The 24,014-nt window shown below is 51.6% G+C and overlaps 1 protein-coding gene across 1 annotated transcript; it reads left to right on the forward strand.

The window, feature by feature from the left end:
* Nucleotides 1-873: 873 nt before the first annotated feature.
* On the forward strand, nt 874-987 carry CHC_T00000638001 (hypothetical protein). Its single transcript, XM_005710295.1, has one exon. The coding sequence runs from the start codon at nt 874-876 to the stop codon at nt 985-987; it is 114 nt and encodes a 37-aa protein (XP_005710352.1).
* Nucleotides 988-24,014: the final 23,027 nt, after the last annotated feature.

A 24,014-nucleotide genomic window follows, 5' to 3' on the forward strand; every position in this document is an offset into this window, starting at 1 on the left:
AAGCTTGCGCATTGTACAGGAAGTTGTAAACAAGAGTAGGGGTTGTGCGTGCGGTACTGAAAATAGTCAATGGATTCGAAGGGGGTCTGAGCTTTTTCACTTTGCAATATCGACCTCGCGAGAACATCTCGGCCAAGCAACTGTTCAATAAAAATGTACTCAATGCGTATTTGGTGCGCGTTCGGTGCGCGTCTGACTGGTTGGAAGGAGGTGTACCAAAACCGAGGCGTTTGAAAGCAGAGCTAGGTTGGTACTGATAAATACACTTTTTCCGGCATCCTCTCAACTGCTTTGAACCCGTTTTTTCTGTTTTATCCGCGTGTTGACTGTAAATGTTTTGCCTTTGCCTCACCCATCTCACCGCGTCTCTTTTTCGTTCACCCAACTCACCTATTGTTCAGCCGACAGGCATTCTTCAGAATGTTTCGCAATAGTCGTTGTAGGAGATTTGTATAATGTGTAATATACAGTATATGGTAAAACGGATGCCCGATCATGAAGGAGCAAGCAACAACTCAGTCTGTAGCATGTGGTGTCGCACGGAATAGTATTGGTGGGAAAAGGGGCACAGGGCCCTGTGCCTATTCTCTCTCTAGCGCCGCGCTCCTGAGTGACGAGGACGACAATTTCCACGGTATACAACAAGGACAATAGCCAACTGCAGTGATACAGAGGCATTTGTTTTGCATTGTCAATCTCAGAGACGCTTCGCCTTATTCTTCATCTCCTCCACTCTAGCGTTTTCGCGCTCTCGCTCCTCCTCTCAGTTGCGCTTCAAAACCAGGCCTCTACCACTTTCTTTACCATCAGTTACCTTCGAAGCGTACAAACAGGCAAGAGGGGGAAACGTAAAATGGAAAGACGGGAAGGGGGATGAGCGTATCAAACAATCAAGCATGTTCTTTATCTACTAGCACTGTACAATGTCACACGTATCCCATATATGTCTTCTCCACACCGCACGCCCATCAATCGTCAATCATCTAAAAAGCGCGCATTGGCCCCGCCATATCCTGAACCGTTTCTGTGCTGGTAGGCCAGGCTCATAGGTTGGCATTCCCGGGATGAGGGAAGCATCACTTCTTGGTATGTGTGCTTAAACATCCCGGTGCTGGTTAGCAGCTTCATGATGCCCCGCTGCAAGCTTATTAATAACCTGTGGGCGGCATACTCCCGACTCTTCATGTAAACTTGCTCAATACTGTCGTACCGATCCTCCAAAATCTTGAGGACTCCCTTCATCCGATGTGAGCTTTGCTCTAAAAAGGTTTGCATCGCGCACTGACATCCCTTGTTGCCGTCTTTGTTACCAGCGTTACCACAGCAAAACTTGCCCTTCTCCCCAGCCAACAGCCCGCGCATGCGCATCACTTCTAATTCTAGATACGTGCACGCACTGATCAAAGTGCGAGCCTCATTGCGATCCCTTCTACCTGAGAAGAGTTCAAACGTGGTGCCAGCGGGCGGCGTGAACGGCCTTGGCATGTCCATGCTCTCCATGTGCGGCACCATCCAGCGCTGCCCGTTTCTCCTCCGAATGATCTTCTTCCTTTCCACCTGTTTGGCTGCCTTCTCCGGCACGGACACACTCTTGGCTCTAGCGGCTGTGGTGCGCCGCGGGCGGTCTGTCGCCGAGATGCTCAGTGCATGCTCCCTAGTCATGCGCGGGGGAACTTTGGCATTGGCTTCCTTGAGCGGTGCCGGCGTGGGGGCCGGCCCCGGGATGGACGAGAGGGTCTTGAGGGCGGGCTGCGTGGGTAGCTCGTGCTCAGAGGTGGCTGAGGAGAGGGCCCTCTCCGCAGAATTTGCGGTGGCGTTCGACACCGGGGAACCGGCGTCTTCTGTGGGGGCGCTTCTCTGCCACTCGGGCTTGCCGCGGACGACGGCGACGGGTGCAAAAGGCGACCCGGAGCCGACGGGGGTGGGGGTGGGAGACGTGGTCTCGAAGAACGGGATGGAGCGCTCGGCGGGCTCGCCGACGGCGAACGTGACCGCGCGGGCTTTGACAGGAATAGTCGGGATGGGCGGAAATCGATTCCTGGGATGGTTTTCCGGATTGTTGATTCCGGGAGGGGCAGAAATCGATTGCTCGTCGGTGATGTCAATTACCGACAGCGAGCGGATGGGACCCTGCTCGTAATCTGATGGAGCGAGCGCCGACTTGCTAGAGCCCTTTGTGAGGCTCGTGGTTTCAACAGGAGGCTTGGAGGTGCAGCGGAACGGGCGGCCGGCTTTGCGGACCAAGCGCCAGGCTCCGCCGACGGCAGTAGAGAGGGAGCGCCGGATTTTTGCGAGGCGGCTGCCGGTGGAAGGGGGCGAGCGGGGTAGGTGTCGGTGAGAGGCAGGACTCTCTGTCCTCTCTGTAACGGTCGGAACTGGGGACGGATCTTCGGTGGCGGGAGACACCTCGGAGTGGAGAGAAAAGTTAGACATAGAAAATGGTTCTCAGGTTGCTTACCTCCAGAGCTTGTTACGAACTTTTTGCATTCGTAGCGGACGAGCAGTTGGTAAAGGGTGGTTGAGCGAAGCTGAGGTTGGTTGAGGTTTGCGGTGCATCCGGGAGAGCGCAGTTAGATACACCCGGGTCTATATGTTTCTATTTAAGTGAAGAGCTGCATCGTTCTACGCTGAATTGTGAATCGCAGTTTGCGATGCAGCTCTGGAGAGCTGCGATTCACAATTCATCGTAGAACGAAAGACGGACAGTGTGCGCATGGGGATTCGAAAAACGTCATCTTCAATATCTTCATCATCTTCAAGAATGAGCGGGATGCATGTTTTCTGGTTTAGGGGTGCGTCGGTGCTTTGCCGTGGTCGCATGTGTGTGTCGGTAGACGTGAATAGAGATTCTGCCGTCACTGTCGAATCTTCACAAGTTTTTTTGTTGCTGTTGGTGGGATTTTGAGTTTTGAGGTTGTATTTTCTGCTACACACAGATGACGGAGATGACGGGCCGAAATAGGGGAGCGATGGGATCCGCCAAAAAGTATCTATCATTACATTCTTTCTCCGGACAGTTGATCCTAACATGAACATACGTACACATATCCATTGAAGGTACTGTATTTAGAATGCTGCACATTCATGGTTGAATATACTCGAACATACTACAGGAAATTGTAAAGAAGAGCGGACACGGCCGTTCTTTATGCGGTGTTGAAAATTTTTACGGATTCGACGTACGTGCGCAGCTTTTTCACATGCCAATAATGATCCTGCAAGAACTTCTCAGTCAGACAACCTTTCATCCAGATGTAGCTCTTGTGCTTTTAGTGTGTTTTGTGCGGTTTTTTTACATGTTTAACCTCGATCAGAAGGGCAGAAATGAGTAGATCACAACCCTTGCCACGCCTGGCGATAGCAGTTGTGTACACAGAAAATGCATAACTGTACGACCCATATATGTGATCATGTTTGCTGGTTTGAAGCATGCACAGTTGTGCTTGTCGTTTTCTATGGACGAGCACCAGCACTGGAGTAAACAGGGTCGAAACAAGTAAACTCTGGAATCTGCACGAAGAGGGGTGGCTGCTACCCAGCATCAGCATGTCGCTCGCTGCCCGTGACCCCGGCACCATCCGACGCATTGTATCTCGTTGGGCGTCGAGACGTGATTCTCATCCATTCCGAGTGTCTTCCGCCCGCGATCCCGGTTTCCGACCTCTCAAGAAGTGACGTCATTGGGCGCCATACGCTTTGATTCAAACGATTCAACCAATTAAATGCATGCTATTTTTGCATGCTATCTTTGCAGTCCGCTTCCTCCGATTCCACGTCGATGCCACGCACTCCCTTGGTCCCACTGCTTGCTGTCGTCGTCGACGTCCCAACCCTTGATTAGCTTTGCGCACTCAAACAGCGACAGTAACAGGCGCTTCCCTGCACCAAACAAACAGTTACAAACATTTCTCAACGAATCCTTCGCGATCTCGACACTCGAAAAGTCTTCGCCCCAAGCTGCCCCCCTTTCCACACTCTACAGTCTTTTCTAACTCTCCGCGACACTGCCTTCTGAAGAATTTTTATCACCGTCGTCGCTTGCTCGCTGCCTGTCCTGATCGACTCCTCTGTAGCATCTGTCCCCTTTCTCTCCCTCCATCGACGCCATGCAGATTTTCGGCTCGTCATCTCTCGTCGACAGCCCCCGCGGGTCCACACGCTCAGCCGTTTCTAAACTGCGGTGGGCCTTTTTTTCTGCGGGACGAGGCGATATCGAAAAACTTGTTCAGCAGCACATCTGAGAGGGGCCCAGCCCGGATAGGTTCCGTATGAGAGACGAGTCCGAGTGCGGGCTAGGACGACGTTTCGTCTCTGGGGACCTCTTGAGTGAGAGACGACTGGGACCGGACCCGTAGTGTGCGAGGTGTGTGCTGAGGGTATTCGTAGAGGCACCTATATACTTGTTCGTCCCAACCGTGCTGCAACTCAACTTCCCAAGCCAATCCGGCATTATCGCCACGTCGCTCGCGCGTCGAGCGAAGGCGCAAGGTCTCTTTCATGTAAGCGCTGAGCGCATACGCAGTTGCCCTCCCGTAAAGGGCTTGAGATGCGCACCGGAAAACCGGGCATTAACGAGCTCATAGTGCACGTTCTAACCGGCTCATCTGAATGATGAAAAGATTCTCGGGCAGGGGAGCAATTATAAGTTGGCTAGGAAAGAGCTACTACAGCACAGAACGTACTACATTCTGCGCTCATTCCAGCAATACTTGGACATCACTCAAAAAGACCTTGCAGACGCGCGCCTTACACATGAGCCTTTCTTCCCTATCACTTATGTGGTACTGTGACACAGTACCTTGTGGGAAGTGTCAGCTGTCCCTCTCTTGCATTTGACATTATTTGATGCACCATGATGGTGCATGCATTCTAGAAGAGAGGAACTGTCTAGCGATTCCTGTAGTTTTCCGGTAGTCAAATCCCTACATAAAGCCTCAAAGACCTGAGGTTCAAAAGAATAAAGAGGCATCGATCCCAAGACCTCCACGAGTTGTGGAGTGCTAGCAATAGTGATCACTAAGCCTCCTTAGGTTACGATCATGAGTTTGAAAAACCATTCTACTGTCGGGCCGCCGGTTTTTATTCCAGAGCGACATCCCGAACTAACAGAACTTGGACGAAAGACGATTCACATTTTTTTGCGGGAGAGGGAGCGCTATCTTCTACGCGTTTCAGAGGCAGAGTCACAAGGAAGTGATTTTAAACCGGTTTCGTTGGTCTCTTCTGTCGATTTCGATTTGCTTGAATCACTTATTGACTTAGAAACTTTCCCCGGCGTCACTACGCGGGCTGAATTGAAGGACGAAACCCTTGAGAGATGGTTAATTGCTCAAGACAACTACACGCTTGATAGTTTTACAGTTGATGAGCTTGATTCTCTCGTGCGCAAGTCAGTGCGTATTAAAACTACTGAAACTGACCCAAGGTTACGAATAATTTCCCTCTTCGCGTTTGTGTACACGGAGTGTATGCTGGTGAAGAATTATCAAAGGATAGCGAGCTGGTGTAATTACTGTCAGCATGCCGAGCGTCGCCGTTGCGAATCTCCGCGTTGCACTTAAGAGAGCTCCCGCGGTATCCTTCGCAACCCCCGCCGTCCCCGGCATGTCTATTTCTCTTTGACAGAGAAATTCCCCCTTTCGACCGGGCGGTGACACATTCTGTAGGACACACACAGCGTGTCTAGACGAAGATGCCGGACAACAACGACGCCATCTCCCCGGCTGCGCCGGGAGCGGCTGTGCGGGCAGCCTGGGCTACCGCTAAGCCGAACCGCCGAGATTACGGCATGGTCGTCACCGAGCTGAAATCGTCGAAGTTAGTGGGCGAGGGAAGCATTTTCGAGCGGGGGCCTCATGTACCGGTTACACACATGAAGTACTTTAAGCCCCCTGCGGATGCTTTCCTCGCTGATCTGAGGTCTAAGGATCGTCGATCCGCTAAGGAATGGGAATATGTAAACGCTGCTGGAGTCTGGGGTGAGCTCGGACTCGCGGCACTGGAACTTGCGAAGACCCAAGACGGAGATACCGAGGACTTGGGACGCAGGCTCACACTTGCTCAGCAATCCTTTGCTGCAGCCCTCGAAGTTCTGTCCATGAGGGCACAGTACTTTCGAGACATCACTGAGCAAGGTGTTGAAGCAGCGCGCCAGATGTCCTTTCTTGTTGAACAAGGACACGATGCAGTCTTCTCCGAGTCATACAGGACTGCTAAGGAGGCTCTTACTACTCGTCTGGAGACCGAGACTGCTAAACAGCTCGCTAAGACTCGTATGGAGAAGGTGGCGGGAAATAAGGGAACGGGTGGCTCCTCTGGGGCTGCCCCGTCAGAGTGACGGGCCCCCTACGGGGGACGTTGCCCACAAAGGTAGTCGGGGGACAACCTTTGTGGAGAGGTACGTCGCTGAGGGCGGACGCGTGGCGTTCGGAACTCAAAGCGTCAGAGTACCTCGTACGAGCAGTCTGTTACGGAATCCGGGACATGCCCTCGGTACCGTTCACGGACGGACTCGTGCTCGGAGAAATCCCCCAATCAGAGGAGGACAAGGAGTTCGCCGAAGATGATTTAGAGAAGGGATGCAGAGAGGGGGTGTACGAGGAGATTGGGCCGGAGGAGGTACGCAGGGTCGTGACAGGAGGCAATATGGTGTCGTCTGCGTTTGTTGTTTGGCAAGGGGAGAAGGAAGAGAGACACGGACGGTTTGTCGTCAACTTCCATCGGTAGAGCAAGCACTGGCCGAAAGGAAGTGTGAAGATGGAGACCCTGCCGTCCTTTGCCGTCGAGCTACAGAAGGGAGATACACTGATGTCGTGGGATATCAAGAGCGGCTACCGTCACTTCTACTTGCACCCCGATGTGCGAGACTTCTTCGTGTTCCGGTACGGTGGCCGCTACTTTCGGTGTATCGCCCTACCCTTCGGCTGGGGGCGGTCTGTACTGTGGTTCACCAAGCTACTGCGTCCGCTCGTACAGTACCTCAGGGAGAAGCTCGGCTACCGCATTTTGCCTTACATCGACGACTTTGTCGCCGCGCCGTGCCCGTACAGAAGACCATCCAGCCCTGCGGACTGCAGGAGGGCCCGAAGGAGGCTGACGGGGTTAGGGAGATTGGGCATCGTACGCCATCCGGAGAAGGGGTGTTGGGAAGGCAGTCAGAAGCTGGACCACTTGGGGGTACACATCGACACCGTGAAGATGAAGGTTTTCGTTTCGGAGAAGAAGGTGGAGAAGGTGCGCTCGCTCGCGCAGAAGATCATGCTACTGGCTCAGAAGAACCGCTGTCTGGTTTCACTAGAGCTGCTCAGTCACTTTTGCGGTGTCTGCGTCTCGCTCACTCTTCCCCTTCCGCTCGCCAGGTTCTACACTCGCTCCATCTACTTCGATATGAGCCTGGCCGAGAGGAAGTCGGCGCAAGAGGAGCGAGGGCCAAGTACGCAGCAAGGTCCCACCCCGGTCTCAGCCGGGGTGGGCCGCAGCGCTTCGCGAAACGAAACGCTTTCGCTTCGTCGAACCGAAAACACCCGAACCGCAAACACCCGGAGCCCCAAAGTCCGACTTTGCCGACAATCTTTGAGAGACCTCAAGTATTGGCGTTCGCTTTCGCGGGGAGAAGGCCGAGACCTCATCCGAATCGACCCGCATCTGACGATGCACAGCGATGCTGCCGACGTCGGATACGGCGGAACGTTGGGGCTGGACGAAGGAGCTGGATTACCGGGTTTGTGGGAGGGTCGCGGTTTCTGGAACGCCGAGGACAGAGCGCACTCAATTACTTTGAGGGAACTTCGGGCAGTTCGATTGCTTCTACATCGACACTTTGCCGGGTACGTATCCGACCCCCGAGTCAGGCGCATGCTACTGCACGAGGACAACCAGGGAGTAGTCTACATATTGAACTCCATGGTGTCGGCCTCGAAAGTAATGATGGCGGAACTGCGTCGACTGGAAGTGCTGATGAGGGTGCTCGGCGTCAAGATAGAGGCGCGATGGATCCCGTCGGCGGTGAACAAGTTCGCGGACGCGTTGTCGAGAACTTGGGATCCGGGCGACGCGAGAGCTACGGACGCGTTGGTGAACTCAATCCAGAAAGAATTCGGCTTGAGCTACGTGGCCTTCCGCACTCGCCCGTTAGGGGATACTTTGATCGCGCGCAAGAAGTACCTCGCGACTCAGATGGGAGAAAACTGGGGCGATGGGAAAGCACGGCTCTGGAATCCGCCTTTCGACCTGCTTCCGCTCGTGGTCAGCAAGATCGAGGCGGAGGGGGGACGTGGGGTATTGATAGCTCCGAAGTGGCCGGCACAAGCCTGGTTCGCGCGATTGCTCGCATTGAGTTGTCGCATGACGAGTCTCGACCCCGGAGTTCACGACGTCCCCCTGTTCGAAGGAGAGCGGAGCATCAACGCAGGGTGGGGAATGGTGATCGCCGAGGTCAATTGAGAGTGGGGTGGACGTATGGCATTCGAGCAGCAGTGCTGGCGCGTACAGGCTTTGAGACGGCGACCGGCGGAGCTGAAGAGGCAGCGGATATGCTGGCGGAGTATGGCTGGGCCGAAAGCACGTGGGCAACCCGGTTGGGCCAAGTGCGGAAGTGGTTGACGTTCTGTGACGAGGATGGCCGGGAACCGTTGCCGGCCGAAGAAGGAGATGTACTAGCGTTCATTGGATATTTGGCTTTGGAGGGAAGAGTGGGGCCTCAATCCGTTCGTCAATACGTGTCAGCGGTGTCCAGATACCACATCAACCACGGTTTTGCCTCACCGACACTGACGGACACGGTGCGCGACCTCATGGCGGCGTATGCCCGTAAGTCCGATCGGTATGGATCGGACCACTTGTTACGTGCTGGATGCCCTGCTCCGTTGATGAAGAAAGTTTAAGACGCCGGACTGGCGGCCGAAGACCCTTCCGATGTTGGTTGCTGTGCTATGACCGTTTTCGCCTTCATTTTTCAGTGTCGTGCTGTCACTGTCGCCCATCTACAGCAGAGCGATGTTACACTGACGGCCGACTCGATGACCGCTCGACTATCGCACCGCAAGGGAAAGGCGACCCGTCGCTCGCTTTTGCTGTCCTGCCCTTTGAGTTCGGAGTGGGAACCCCATCACAGCCCGCATATGCTACTACAGAAGTGGACAGCCGTTCGCCCGTCCAGTGCCAGCTTCTTTAGCCTTGGTGCATCGCAGCGCATTGGTGTCGCTGATCTCGCCCTCGGTGTAACACGTGCTTTGGAACTGGTGGGTGAAACGGCCCCCGCGGGTTACTATTTCGGCTCACACAGCCCCCGTATTGGAGGTGTTAATGAGCTGGTTAATTTGGGTCTTTCGAAGGTGTGGATTATACAGCGACTCGACTGGACCTCAGAATCGATGTTCCAAGTGTACTTCGTCAGTCGGATTACTGTCACCGCGGTCTCAGCCTGGTTTTTTGCGCACCTGCGGCCGACTGCATGACGCTCTCCGATTCTTTTTGGTTCTTCGCGTTTGTGTAAACGGAGTGTATGCTGGTGAAGAATTATCAAAGGATAGCGAGCTGGTGTAATTACTGTCAGCATGCCGAACGTCGCCGTTGCGAATCTCCGCACTTAAGCACTTAAGCACTTAAGAAAGCTCCCGCGGTATCCTTCGCAACCCCCGCCGTCCCCGGCATGTCTATTTCTCTTCCCACCCACCCGCCCTGCTCGCCATCCTTGCTCTCTCACATGTCTATCTCTCTGATGGTTGTTTTTTATCTTTGATTATTTGTTTTGTTCTTTGTTTGTTATTGTTTTTCTGTTGGGTTTTATTGTTTCATAGTTCCGGTTGTTTACTGACCCGCTTTGCGGATGTCCTAGGACTGATAGTCACACTAAACCAGAACTCTTCACTGACTACAATACTTTCTTGCGTAGCAAGAAATATCAAGACGGACAACCCCAAGGCAGCTGTTAGCCATATCTGCAGTTTGCTGCGACCCCCGACGCTCCGGAGGAAAATTGAAAACGACCTGGCTTTGCACAAGTCGTCTTTAAAGAAAGACTGGAAAGGTTTTTACAAATATGTGGTTCATATGGCAGTGGCTTGTGAACAAGTTGTCCCATGCAATGAAAGATGTTGATGTGTTGTCCATTTATCGACGTGGCCTGCTGTAGGGACGCATGTGTGAGTAACAAGGGTATGAGAGCGCAGATGCGTTGAATTAGTACAAAATTGGATGGCTAACGCGAGAAAGGACGACGAATTCAGGGTACTGGATTTTGATATGTTTACGTGGAACAAATTAGATCGTAACGTGTTCACAGAGTGGGATAATGAGCTTATCGTGAGCCCATTAGTCGCACACTGTATTATTGTTTGATGGCCCCCGCTGATAGTGCCATATGTGTGTTTATCTGCAGAGTTTAGGTGGGTTTTCCTCTGCTACAATTACCTATAAGTACTGAGTCAAATAAAGTCAGAGCGACCAGAGACTATCGCTCATCGATCGACTCAACTCAACTCTTGCTCATCCGCGACTCTAACCATTTGGTTATGGGCCCAGAAGAAACGCTCTAACCGCTGTGAGTTTGTCGTCGTTCTTCTAGCAGGGAACGCCGTTGCCTGTTGCCGTTCTCCTAACTGGGAACGCTATTGATTACACTCGGTCTTTTCGGAAGAACAGCTTAACGTGTCGTACTAGGACAGGTTTCCTAAATCGAGGGGCGTCTCGCTGCCTGCCTCTACACTGCTTTAGTCTGTCCGTCTCATCGTTATCGATCTGGTTAGCGCCGCCTCGCGGTTCGAAGATCTCGGAGACATGGAAGACAGTAAAAAGGATCCATAAATTTTATGGAAAGTCAGGAGAAGACTTCTTTCTATGGGCAGCAAGAACAGAGGCTGCTCTGGAAGCTAAAAAGGTTTGGTCTGTGATAGAGACAGACGTGATTGGAGATGGCACAGTGCAGCTTGACACAAGCGTCGTTGAATCGGTTGCAACTGCTGGGGCCACAATCATTCAAGGCTTGGGAGACAAGCCTCTGCGAATGTGCTTGACAGAAAAGCGGAACCCCTGGAAGATGTGGACTCGTCTACATGAACGTTATGCAGTATCAAACGTGACCACGAAAGTTCAGCTGCAGACAAAGCTTGCTCGACTGACGTACAGAAGCCAGCCAATGAGTGACTACATAGATGCATTTGAGGAGATATTCAATCGCTTGGAAGGTATGCAGAGCGCCATAGCAGAGGATATGCAAGTAGCAATGCTACTTGCCTCGTTTGGGGATAAGAACAAATCTCCGTTTGGACACGCCATCTACAGCCTTCAGTCGGGATCCGAGACACCGTCCTGGGAGACAGTTACTGCCAAGCTCCTGCAAGATTCTGATGAAAAACAATGGGTTTCCACGAGTGGTAACGTGCACGTTAAGAACACATTAGAGAGTGCGGTCGCCTTGACAGCGTCACCAGTTCGCAAACACAGCGCCTCACCATTCCGAGTTCAGAAGCAGGAACGACGCCGTTGCTTCACATGCAACGAAGTAGGTCATCTCGCCCGTAACTGCCCCCACGATGAGAGACCTCCACAAAGGACTTCAGATGAGAAGCATATCAGCTTCGCGAATCATGCAAGTATGATGATGGCTGCAGTGGGCGCTCGGAGTGACAATGAAGATTTTCTGATCGACTCAGGGGCATCTGACCATATGGTGTGTCACAGAGAAAGGCTACAGAACAAGATTTCTATTGAACCTCGCCTGATAGTTCTGGGAAATGGAAACAGGGTGGTGGCAAGGGAGGCGGGTAATCTTTTACTTCATGCCACTATTTCCTACGGGGATGAGTTTTTCGTACGGAAGATTTGCCTTACAAAAGTGTTGGCTGTTCCCGGATTGCGCTGTAACTTGCTGTCATGCTCTGCCTTGTGTAGGGAGGGGTTTAGACTCAAATTCAGCCGAACCAGGTGCAACGCTATGAAAAACGGTTTCCTCAGTCTTCAAGGGAAGCTCCGTAATGGAGTGTACATCGCTGATTGCAGACGCCTCCAACCTGAGTATGCTTCTGATACAATAAAAGGATCTGCATGTGTTGCCACACTACAGCGCCACACAGATCCTGAGGCAGAAAGGCTTTGGCACAACCGGCTGGGCCATGCCAACATCCCCAGCATTCGCGAATTGGCACGGAAAGGGGCAGTATCGGGTCTTGACCTGTCTCGCACTCCGCGGAGAGACGATACACACTGTGACGATTGTCTAAAAGGGAAGCGACACAAGCTCCATATGAGTAGAAAGCCATCTCACTCCACTCGTCGCGGAGAGGTAATACATAGTGACGTGTGTGGTCCTATGTCGGTGAGCTCACTTGGAGGGTCGAGGTACTTTGTAACCTTTGTCGATGAATTTTCAGGATACGTTACTGTGGCTGCCATTGCCAAGAAGAGTGACGTGCAGCTTGAGTTCAGAAGGTACGAAGTGTGGCTCGAGAGGCGCTGCGACTGTAAAATCAAGTTTTTACATTGTGACGGGGGCGGGGAGTATATAGGACTTGACAGCTACTTAGAAGCCAAGGGATTTGAAAGAATCAAGATCCCTCCCTATTCTCCGGAACAAAATGGCATGGCTGAACGTACCAATCGTACCCTCGTGGAGTGCGCTCGCGCCATGCTTATGCGTGCCAAGCTGTCCCCACAGTTCTGGGCAGAAGCAGTTTCCTTTGCCGCAGATATTAGGAATCGTTTTCTTTGCCCTAGAGATCGAAGCAAGACTTCTTTTGAGTTAATGACCGGGCGTGTGCCTCGCGTAGATCACCTCCGTGTGTTTGGAAGTTCAGCCTGGACCCATGTTCCTAAGGAAAATAGAAGAAAACTTGATGCAAAGAGTGAATGTGGGGTCGTAGTCGGATGTTTCGAGAACACTCTGTACAAGTTATGGGTACCTCAAAGACGCGCAGCAGTGTTGACAAGACATGTCAAGATTCTGGAAAATACTTTCCTCGAGTCGGAAGGAGCTGTGACTGAAGGAGAAGATGAACTGTTCGTCATTCTTGAAAACGTGGATGGGACCGAACGCCAACCTGTTGCGGTACCCATTCCGCATCCTGACACGATCGATCAGGTTCACCCTGAAACCGGAAATGTAAATGTGGACTGTGAAGATCCTCCCTCCAATTCTACAGGACATGATAATTTCGACTTAACATACATCCCCGAAAAGGTATCAAATTTCAGAGAAGTAGAGGAAGCGGATGTACCAGCGATTGTGGTAGAGCCACGCGAAAGTGCCGCCGACACGCATCTGCACGTCACAGTCCCTATCCAATCTTCGCACCGTTTCCCAAGCAGGAACAGGACTGCACCTGATTTTTATCGTCCGGGGAGTGCCCAAGTCGCAGCCATTAGTCAGGACCCCCTCTCTGCTGAAGAAGCTATGTCGCTTCCGGATGCACCGTATTGGAAGGATGCACTGGAGCCTGAAATGAAATCCTTGAGGGATCATGGAACATGGGTGGTCGAGAAGCTTCCACCCAGTTCGAAGCCGCCAAAATCCAGGTTTGTGTTCCAGAAAAAACTTCTGAATGATGGCTCGATTGGTAGGTACAAGGCACGCCTTGTTGTTAAGGGTTACATGCAGGGAAATGTAGACCTCACCTATGCTCCGGTAGTTGATTTTGTCACTGTCCGAGTAGCACTCGCCATTGCCGTCAAGCGTGAGTATTTCATACATCAGATGGACGTCCGTACAGTATTTCTGCATGGGGATATAGATGATGAAGTGTTCATCATTCCCCCTCCCGGTTGCGGCATCTCGCTGAAACCTGGAACAGCGCTTCGTCTACGAAAGGGTCTCTATGGTCTGAAACAGGCGCCTCGCCTTTGGCATGAGAAGTGGAAGGACGTTGTGACGTCCTTGGGATTCAAGTCTTTAGTGTCCGACACTTGCGTATACAGGAGAGGCAGTGTTTGGGTTTTACTGTACGTTGATGATGTCATTGTAATGGGACCAGAGTTACAAGAGGTCGTCGAAGTGAAGAGAGAACTTGAAGGACGGCTGGACATGAAGGATTTGCAAGAAATGGGCAGTTTCCTTGGCGTGAACTTTGCTCGTGATGAGGGAGGAGCTTGGCTCTCGCAACGCCAGTACTGTACGGAGGTTTTGCTGCGCTTTGGGATGTTCACGTGCAAACCAGTATCCACCCCCGCGTGCATCGCTGATGGATGGAATGAGGACTGCTCCGGTCCCTCCGACGTCACAAAGTACCAAGAAATCGTTGGTTCCCTCCTCTTCCTAGCTACACGCACCCGCCCGGACATCTCGGTTGCTGTGAACCTTCTCAGCCCCCACTGCTCAAGTCCGACCAATGCCAATATGGTCGCGGCAAAGAGAGTCTTGAGGTATTTGAAGGGTACCATCAACGTTTCCCTAAGGCTAAACAAGTCTACCGAAGAGCTTAGAGCTTTCTCAGACGCGGACTGGGCAGGGGATTGGAAAGACCGAAGGTCGACAACTGGTATGGTGCTCCAGATCGGAGAATGCAGTGTTGTGTGGAAGTCCAGCAAGCAAAAGTGTACTGCCCTCTCGTCGACTGAAGCTGAGCACATCGCTCTAGGTGAAACTTGCAAGGAAGTTTTCTGGCTCCGATCGCTGCTAGATGAGTTCACGGAGTCTACAGTATCTACAAAACGCTCTCCGACCAAGATATTTGAAGACAACCAGACCACAATCCGCTGGAGAACTGTCGGTGTTCGCAACTCAAAGCATGTGGCTGTTCGCAGAAATTTCGTCAAGGAACAGGTCCAGATTGGTGCTGTTCAGTTGGTGTCCCTCTGCAGAGATGACTGCAGATGTATTGACAAAGCCTCTCCTTCGCGTGAAGTTCGAGTTGCACCGCAAAAACCTCGGGATTCTCGATCCCTCAGCGATATGATGAACAAAGGGAGGTGTTGATGTGTTGTCCATTTATCGACGTGGCCTGCTGTAGGGACGCATGTGTGAGTAACAAGGGTATGAGAGCGCAGATGCGTTGAATTAGTACAAAATTGGATGGCTAACGCGAGAAAGGACGACGAATTCAGGGTACTGGATTTTGATATGTTTACGTGGAACAAATTAGATCGTAACGTGTTCACAGAATGGGATAATGAGCTTATCGTGAGCCCATTAGTCGCACACTGTATTATTGTTTGATGGCCCCCGCTGATAGTGCCATATGTGTGTTTATCTGCAGAGTTTAGGTGGGTTTTCCTCTGCTACAATTACCTATAAGTACTGAGTCAAATAAAGTCAGAGCGACCAGAGACTATCGCTCATCGATCGACTCAACTCAACTCTTGCTCATCCGCCCCTCTAACCATTTAAAGAGAGTATCTTTCATCTGCTTACAACCGTTCTGACTACGATAAAAATAGAAACGAGTATAACAAGGGCAGAAAAGGGCCACAGAGACATACGGATCGCCGCGTACAACGGGGAAAAACTTCCAACGGGACATCTGTTGTGCCCAGCGACTTTCCTCACCCTAAATCGCGGTTTTCGTTTCGTAACGTTACGAGTGGCATAAACACGGATCCACATTTCCCAACTGACCCCCAGAAAAAACTCCCGCCGTCGTGTTTGAACACAAATACGTGTGCAGGCGAGAGACATTTTATCAACAAATGCCCGAAGTCGTCGCCAGAAACCAAGAAGCGCCTTTTGGAGCAATATTTACGAAACAAGCCCAAACCATCAGGTGCCTTGAAACAGCTCACTGTCTCTGGTACGATTACACCAGAACAGAATCATACCCTTGCTGAGCGCCGCGACGGTCGTATCAAAGCCAAGTTGGCGGATACCATACCCGTCATTATCAATGGTGATTATGGCTCCGACCATGCTGCATTATCGGAGACACACCTCAACAAATTGGCCCTCTCGGATGTTTTTGTTTCGGTCTTGCCCTTAGCAACCCCTATCACCATGGAACTAGCTGTCAAAAGCGGAGATCAGCCGATTGTAATCACGGCGGAACAGAAGGCTCGTATTTCAACTACCCTTCAGACATTGGAGGGACCCTTTAGACTACGCAATGTGGAATATATGGTGTTTAAGAAGCCTATGGACGAGGTTTTGCTGTCGAGGCCACTTCTACAATCCCTTGGATTTAATCTCGATGATCACTTGGTACGTGTTCGTCGTCAGTGCAATGATGTGGATTGCTCGCATATTTCCTTTCACGCCGACGCGAATATGGCAGCAGCATCAGACCAACATGCCGGAGCTCTGTCTCGCTTAGTTTCTAAAGAAGTCACTACACAAGCAACCTTCCTGGCTGACAGCGAGGACGACAGTGCTGTGGCGCCTGCCAAAACAAAAAATGAACAGGAGACACCCGAGCTGGACTTATTTGATGCAGGCGACCACGCTCAACAGAATGTAACCCCACATCTGGACCGCATGTTGACCGAAGCCATCGACAACGGCCTATCTTCCACCCATGCCGAAACTTTGAAAGGTATGCTCCAACAATACGTCGACGTGTCCCGTGTCAAACTTGGTTCCGATCCACCCGTCGATGTGCCACCAATGAACGTCCGCCTCAAACCTGACGCAGAGCCCGTGCGTGTGAAACTACGACGATATGCGCCACCCCAAGCAGCCTTTCTTCGCCACAAAGTTGCTGAATTGGAACGATTGGGGCTTGTGCGACGTAACAGTGAGAGCTCGTGGGCATGCGCCCCTGTCATTGTACCCAAGCACGGACCGGAACAATTCCGATTCACTACAGATTTGCGACCTGTCAACAAAGTTACCCTGGCACATGCCTGGCCCATGCCCGACCTTGAAACAGTGATCTCTCGATTAGCCGGGAAGACATGTTTTGCTGCCATCGATTTGTGTCAAGGATACTGGCAACTGCCTCTCGCTGCGGAATCGCAGGAGTGCCAAAGTTTCATCACGCCTGATGGCGTATACACCCCTACTCGTGTCATGCATGGGCAGAGAAACGCTGTGGCTTACTGTCAAAGTTCAGTACAACTGATCTGCCATGATATCTCGGACAAGCTACTTCTTTGGCTCGACGACATGCTTTTTCACGCCAAAGACGCAACTGAACTTTTGGATACTCTCAAAAAGTTTTTCCAGCTCTGTCAGAGTCGAGGACTCAAGCTACATGCGTCCAAATGCAAACTTTTCCTGCGCGAAGTCAAGTGGTGTGGACGGTTAATCAGCGACACAGGGGTACGCATGGACCCTGCTCGCCTACAGGCTTTGCTAGACATGCCCCATCCACAAAAAGGTGATGAGCTGCAACAATTCGCCTGTGCCGCTAACTGGATGCGCGCGGGTATTCCAGAGTTCACGACCTTGATGGCCCCTTTAATTGCACTTTTGGAAAACGTTTATAACAAGGCAGGTGGTCGGACGAAGCGGCGTGCCTCTAAGATCAAGTTGGGAGACGTCGGATGGGCTGAGGTACATTCCCAAGCTTTTAGCAACGCCAAGGACGCTCTTGCGCATTCCGTCACTCTCGCTCACCCAGACGCTTCGAAACTGTTATGTTTATTCACCGATGCCAGCGACAAGTATTGGTCCGGTGTACTAACGCAGATTGCGCCGTGCGAGTTGGACCTACCGGTGGCAGAAAAAAAACACTCTCCGCTCGCTTTCCTTTCTGGTTCTTTTAAAGACGCCAGCTCGCGCTGGTCTACACCCGAAAAGGAAGCGGAAGCAATCATTTTTAGCGTCGAGCGCCTCGACTACCTCCTCATGCGCCCACAAGGTTTTCATCTGTTCACTAATCACAGCAATCTTGTTTTCATGTTCAACCCCGAATACTGTGCAGCACGGATGACAAAAGCCAACTTGGGCAAGATACAAAGTTGGGGTATGACTCTAGCTAATTTCAGCTACACCATCATACATATATTCGGAGAAGACAACTGCTGGGCTGATCTTTTGTCACGCTGGGGATCGGAGCCAGAAAACACTCGTAACCAAGCGGTGGAAGTCCAACATCTGCGCATTGCTGCACTCTTCCAAGCTCCCTTTGCCCGCGATTACGACCCAGATTTCAGATGGCCGCCCACGGCCGACATTTTTGCCGCACAACAGGCAATTACGGATGAAGACAAATCCGATTTTCGTTTGACCTTGAGTGGTGGTTTACTTAAGACTCGAGACGGTTCCATTTTCATTCCGGCTACCTGCACCCATTTACAACTGCGTATCTGCGTCATTGGTCACTGCGGTCGTGCTGGTCATCGGGCGTTTGAAAGTACACACAATTCTATCAAAGAACATTATTTTTGGAACACCATGCATGCGGACATCTCATCCTTCTGTCGTTCGTGTCTGCATTGTGTCGCGACAGTCGCAGGGAAACGTGTCCCTCGCCCGTATGGCCATGCACTTCATTCCGATAAGCCCAACGAGATCATTCATTTTGACTTCTTGTATATGGGGGACAGTGTGACTGCGCATAAATACGCTTTAATCATCAAGGATGACGCCTCGATGTATACGTGGTTACAACTCGCTGCAGAACCAGACGCTGAGTCAGCTGTCAACGCTCTGCTTAACTGGTTCGCAGCCTTCGGTGTCTCGCCAGTATGGATCTCTGATAGAGGTAGCCATTTCAAAAATATCCTTATGGATAAGGTTAATCGCGCGCTTCATGCTCACCATCACTTTACCACACCCAACACACCTCAAGCAAATGGTACAATAGAAAGAGTTTGCCGCGAAGTCCTTCGAACTTGCCGTGCCCTTCTTTCAGAATTCCGTATGCAAGAAAAAGAATGGCCGTACATTCTTCCGATCATTCAATCCATTTTGAACCACGCGAAGGTGGCGAGTCTTGGTCACCGTGCGCCTATTACAGTGTTCTCTGGTTTACCACCGGACAACCCTCTCAGCCTTATCGTTCCCCCAACACACTCGAAGCCCAAGTCTCTCGATTCAATCAAGCTTTTACGGTGCATACGTACTGACGCTCTTCTTGAATCGTTGGAATCCTTGCATCAAGACGTGGCCTCCCGAAGGACCAAACGCAGAGAGGCCTCCATCAACGCACACAATCGAAAGACCAATGTGCAACACGCAAACTTCTCTGTTGGCGACTTCGTCTTAGTGGCCAAGCGCATAGCACAAGATAGAAGAAAGCTTCAACTCCAGTGGTTAGGACCGCAAAAATTATCCGTGCTGTATCTGACTGGGTCTATGAGTGCCAGGATTTGATCAATGAAAGGGTCGGGCTTGTCCATGCCAATAGATTGAAGTTCTACGCCGATTCACAACTTAATGTGACTCAGGAATTACTCGATACTATCGACCATAATGACATTCACTACAATGTCGCACTCAAGCTCTTGGATCTGCGCTATAATTTCAGGGAGAAGAGATACGAGGTTCGCGTTAAATGGAAAGGATTCGCACACGAGGAACCTAATTGGGAATCTCTGCAGTGCATGCATGAAGATATCCCAGATATGGTGGAACAATTTCTAAAGACCTTTGCGGACAAAGCTAAGGTTCAGCGAGCCCGAAACTCATTACGGAGTCTTTGAGAGGGAGGACTGTGGTACTGTGACACAGTACCTTGTAGGAAGTGTCAGCTGTCCCTCTCTTGAATTTGACATTATTTGATGCACCATGATGGTGCATGCATTCTAGAAGAGAGGAACTGTCTAGCGATTCCTGTAGTTTTCCGGTAGTCAAATCCCTACATAAAGCCTCAAAGACCTGAGGTTCAAAAGAATAAAGAGGCATCGATCCCAAGACCTCCACGAGTTGTGGAGTGCTGGCAGTACTTACGTTTGGAACGTAAGCATTCTCTATCCGGAAAACGAGAAAAGGACGAGCACATTCCAACAAGCAAACGCAGTCTTTACTTAGAATTCAGTGTCACATGGTTTTCATCAAAACATTTTCGTGTGCGTAGCAGACTGCAGTGTTATTGCGTCGTCTTAGTCTTCCCCAGCCGTGGTTGTAGCTTCTGGCAGAGGTCCGGTCTCGACTTCCTCAACGCCCACCATTTCCACTGCTACTTCCTGTGAGCAATTTCTCGGCTCCGCTGTCCTTGTGAACCACAGGCATACGAGGAGTCCTCCATTCCCCCGCTTCGGTCTTGTCCCTGGCAACCATCATTTTGTGAGCTGCCAACCCCCTCTTCGTGCGTTTTTCTGCCAGATTCTTCCATGACATGGGCGGGCGCGTAGAGAACAGCCTAGGTAAGGCATCCACCAGTCGCCCGGCGGGCACAAATGGAGCTACTGCCGCATTCGCACTCTGGACTTCCTCCCCGCCTTCAGTCTCATCTGAGAATAAGTCTGAGAGCTGGACTCCACATTTTGCAATGGTTCTGTGCCCCTTGCCTTTCTCCGACTCCGGGTTTGTAACTGCGGAAAACGTCTTTCCGAGCCCTTCATAAAGCCGCGGCCGAGAGGAAGGTCTGAGTTCGACGATGTTTCCGTCCAAAGCAAGGGCCTCGCGCTGCCTCGCGTCAGCACATAGACGACAATTCGCGCGCTCCCGGCGTTCCCAGCTCTCATCCGATGTACTGGAGACCGAGTCGTTGTTGATGATGTTCGCGTCCGGCAGCGGGTGGATGCGGCCCTGCTCGCATTCTGACCGAACAAGCGCTAGACTACCAGATCTACTCGTGGGGCTCGAGATTTGCACGTCGGGCTTCGGGTTTCGGCAGAAGGGATGCCCAGAAATGCGGATCGAACGCCAAGTGCCACAGACAGCAGAAGAGAGGGAACGCCGGATTTTTCCGATGGCGCTGGAAGTGGAGGGGTGCGAGCGGGGTTGGTTTGGTTGAGAAGGATTCTTGTTTGTGAGGGACAGGGCTGAGGATGGATATCCGGCGGTGGGGGGCACCTCTGCGTAGAAAAAGAATTTCGACATGACAAAAATTTCAGGAGTAAGTATCGTTGGAGCTTGTTGCAGTCGTCTCGCGTTCGTTGCGGATGAGCTGATTACAGCGCGCAGGTGTTAAACGGTGTTTAAAGCAACGTTGAATATGGTTGAGGTTGACATTGCGCCCGGGGAAACAACACAGTCAGGTGCATCAAGGGTTTTTGTTATTATTGAGCTGGAGAGCGCCTTTGTAACTAAGTCAGTATTCATCGTAGAAAGAGTGACGGACAGTGAGCACATGAGGGACCATCTTTCAAGCATGGGTAGGATGCTTGCTTTCTGTTATCGCGACGCCACTATAGTTGAATGCGTTTGTCAGTTTATAGATGTGAGGCGTGATTCTGCTGTCTGTGTCCAATCTTTCAACCATTTTTGTTGCTACTCGTCGGATTTCGAGGTTTGCGTTTTATTTTCTTTTGAGACACAGAGGACGGGAGACTGCGGGCAAAGATAGGAGGACTAGGATGCACAGGGTATTTTCCATCACTACGAACTGCGACCGTGCTGGGTAGGGTCAGTCATGAGATCCCACTAGGAATAACGTACATACGTCGTTCAATAAGCTTGCGCATTGTACAGGAAGTTGTAAACAAGAGTAGGGGTTGTGCGTGCGGTACTGAAAATAGTCAATGGATTCGAAGGGGGTCTGAGCTTTTTCACTTTGCAATATCGACCTCGCGAGAACATCTCGGCCAAGCAACTGTTCAATAAAAATGTACTCAATGCGTATTTGGTGCGCGTTCGGTGCGCGTCTGACTGGTTGGAAGGAGGTGTACCAAAACCGAGGCGTTTGAAAGCAGAGCTAGGTTGGTACTGATAAATACACTTTTTCCGGCATCCTCTCAACTGCTTTGAACCCGTTTTTTCTGTTTTATCCGCGTGTTGACTGTAAATGTTTTGCCTTTGCCTCACCCATCTCACCGCGTCTCTTTTTCGTTCACCCAACTCACCTATTGTTCAGCCGACAGGCATTCTTCAGAATGTTTCGCAATAGTCGTAGGAGATTTGTATAATGTGTAATATACAGTATATGGTAAAACGGATGCCCGATCATGAAGGAGCAAGCAACAACTCAGTCTGTAGCATGTGGTGTCGCACGGAATAGTATTGGTGGGAAAAGGGGCACAGGGCCCTGTGCCTATTCTCTCTCTAGCGCCGCGCTCCTGAGTGACGAGGACGACAATTTCCACGGTATACAACAAGGACAATAGCCAACTGCAGTGATACAGAGGCATTTGTTTTGCATTGTCAATCTCAGAGACGCTTCGCCTTATTCTTCATCTCCTCCACTCTAGCGTTTTCGCGCTCTCGCTCCTCCTCTCAGTTGCGCTTCAAAACCAGGCCTCTACCACTTTCTTTACCATCAGTTACCTTCGAAGCGTACAAACAGGCAAGAGGGGGAAACGTAAAATGGAAAGACGGGAAGGGGGATGAGCGTATCAAACAATCAAGCATGTTCTTTATCTACTAGCACTGTACAATGTCACACGTATCCCATATATGTCTCTCCACACCGCACGCCATCAATCGTCAATCACCTAAAAAGCGGCGCATTGGCCCCGCCATATCCTGAACCGTTTCTGTGCTGGTAGGCCAGGCTCATAGGTTGGCATTCCCGGGATGAGGGAAGCATCACTTCTTGGAAGGGGGGCCTCGAAAGCCTTTCGTTGAAGCGCATTCGATAGCGGCTCGGTACGGAGCGGCTCTAGAAGAGTAGCAACTCCAGACGCGAGAGGTAGCTGAGACACAAGAGGTAGCTGCGTCGCATGTCTCGGTAGTGCACCGGAGCCAGGAGTTCTAGGGGAGGGTTTTCACGGCCTTCTCACTTTGTTTCTGTCCGACCACATTCCAATCCATCCGCTCAAATGGCGGGGCTCTAATTCGTCTCGCTGCCCGATGCTTGACAGCTGCGACGGTATCTACGGACGTACAAGGTACTCCGCCACTCGGCTCGATCCTGTCTTCGATGTCTTCGGCAATGAATGGCCTCGCAAGGCGCAGCGCGGACGGTTTCTGCCAAGACATAGGGGGGCGCGTTGTGAAAACCGGCAGTAAGGGGTCCTTCAGCTGCACTTCAGACACATTTGAAGGAGCTGGCGAAGGAGCTGGCCGATGTAGAGCCTGGACTTCGCCACCGCCCATCGCTGCATCTGGGAGTAGATCTGAATGTTGATGTGAATGTTGATGTGCATGTTGATCTTCACGCTCCACAACAGTCCCATACCCGGAGAAATTCTGTGATGCCGGGCCCGTCACAGAAGAGAAAGCCTTGCAAAGGCCTGGATTGGACGGCGGTCCACATGGGGGTCTGAGTTCGACCACAGTAGTGTACAAGGCCAGGGCTTCACGCTGCCCCGCTTGAGAGCAGAGACGACATTTCTTGCTCTCCCGAAGGTCCCAGCTCTCGTCTGACGAACAGGAGACAGAGTCCACGTCGGTGCTGTCTGTGCTGTCTGTGAACGGCAACGGGTGGATGCGGCCCTGGCTGCAGTACGAGCGAGTGAGCACTGGACTGGTAGAGCCACTTCTGCAGCGCTGGACTTGGACTGTGGGGTTTACGGTGCGGCAGAAGGGGTGACCGGCATTGCGGATCGAGCGCCAAACACAGCTGACGGCAGTGGAGAGGGAGCGCCCGACTTTTCCAATGGCGGTGGGGATGGTGGGCCTAGAGCGCGGCAAATCTGTTTGAGATGCGGGGCTATCTGGGAGGGATGGAGCTGAGGACCGGTCTGCAGTGGCGGGGGACACTTCTGAGTGAGAAGAAGGGTTAGACATGAGAAACTGCTTCAAGGTATGTACGCTTGGTGTTTGTAACGATCGTTTCGCGCTGATGGCAGATGAGTTAATGACGGCACGCAGTTGGTAAAGTGCGTGTGGTTGAGGTTGGTCGAGGTCGGCAGTGCATCCGGGGAAGGGACAGTCAAGGGCATCAAGCCTGTGTGCTTTATGGGCGCGGAGAGCGTCATTGAACCTGAGAGCCGAATTGAGAGTTGAACTTCACCGTAGAGCGAAAGACGGACAGTGAGCAAAAGACAGGTCATCATTCAACCTTAATTGAAAGAGGAGCACAGAGTTTCCCTTATTCTGTTCTAGCGATACCTCGGTGACTGTAGGCGTTGGTCTGTAATGTGAACTGTGCTGCCGCCGTCACTGC

This window comes from Chondrus crispus, genomic scaffold (genome assembly GCF_000350225.1).
Source record: "Chondrus crispus Stackhouse genomic scaffold, scaffold_554, whole genome shotgun sequence".
NCBI classification, from domain to species: Eukaryota; Rhodophyta; class Florideophyceae; order Gigartinales; family Gigartinaceae; genus Chondrus; species Chondrus crispus.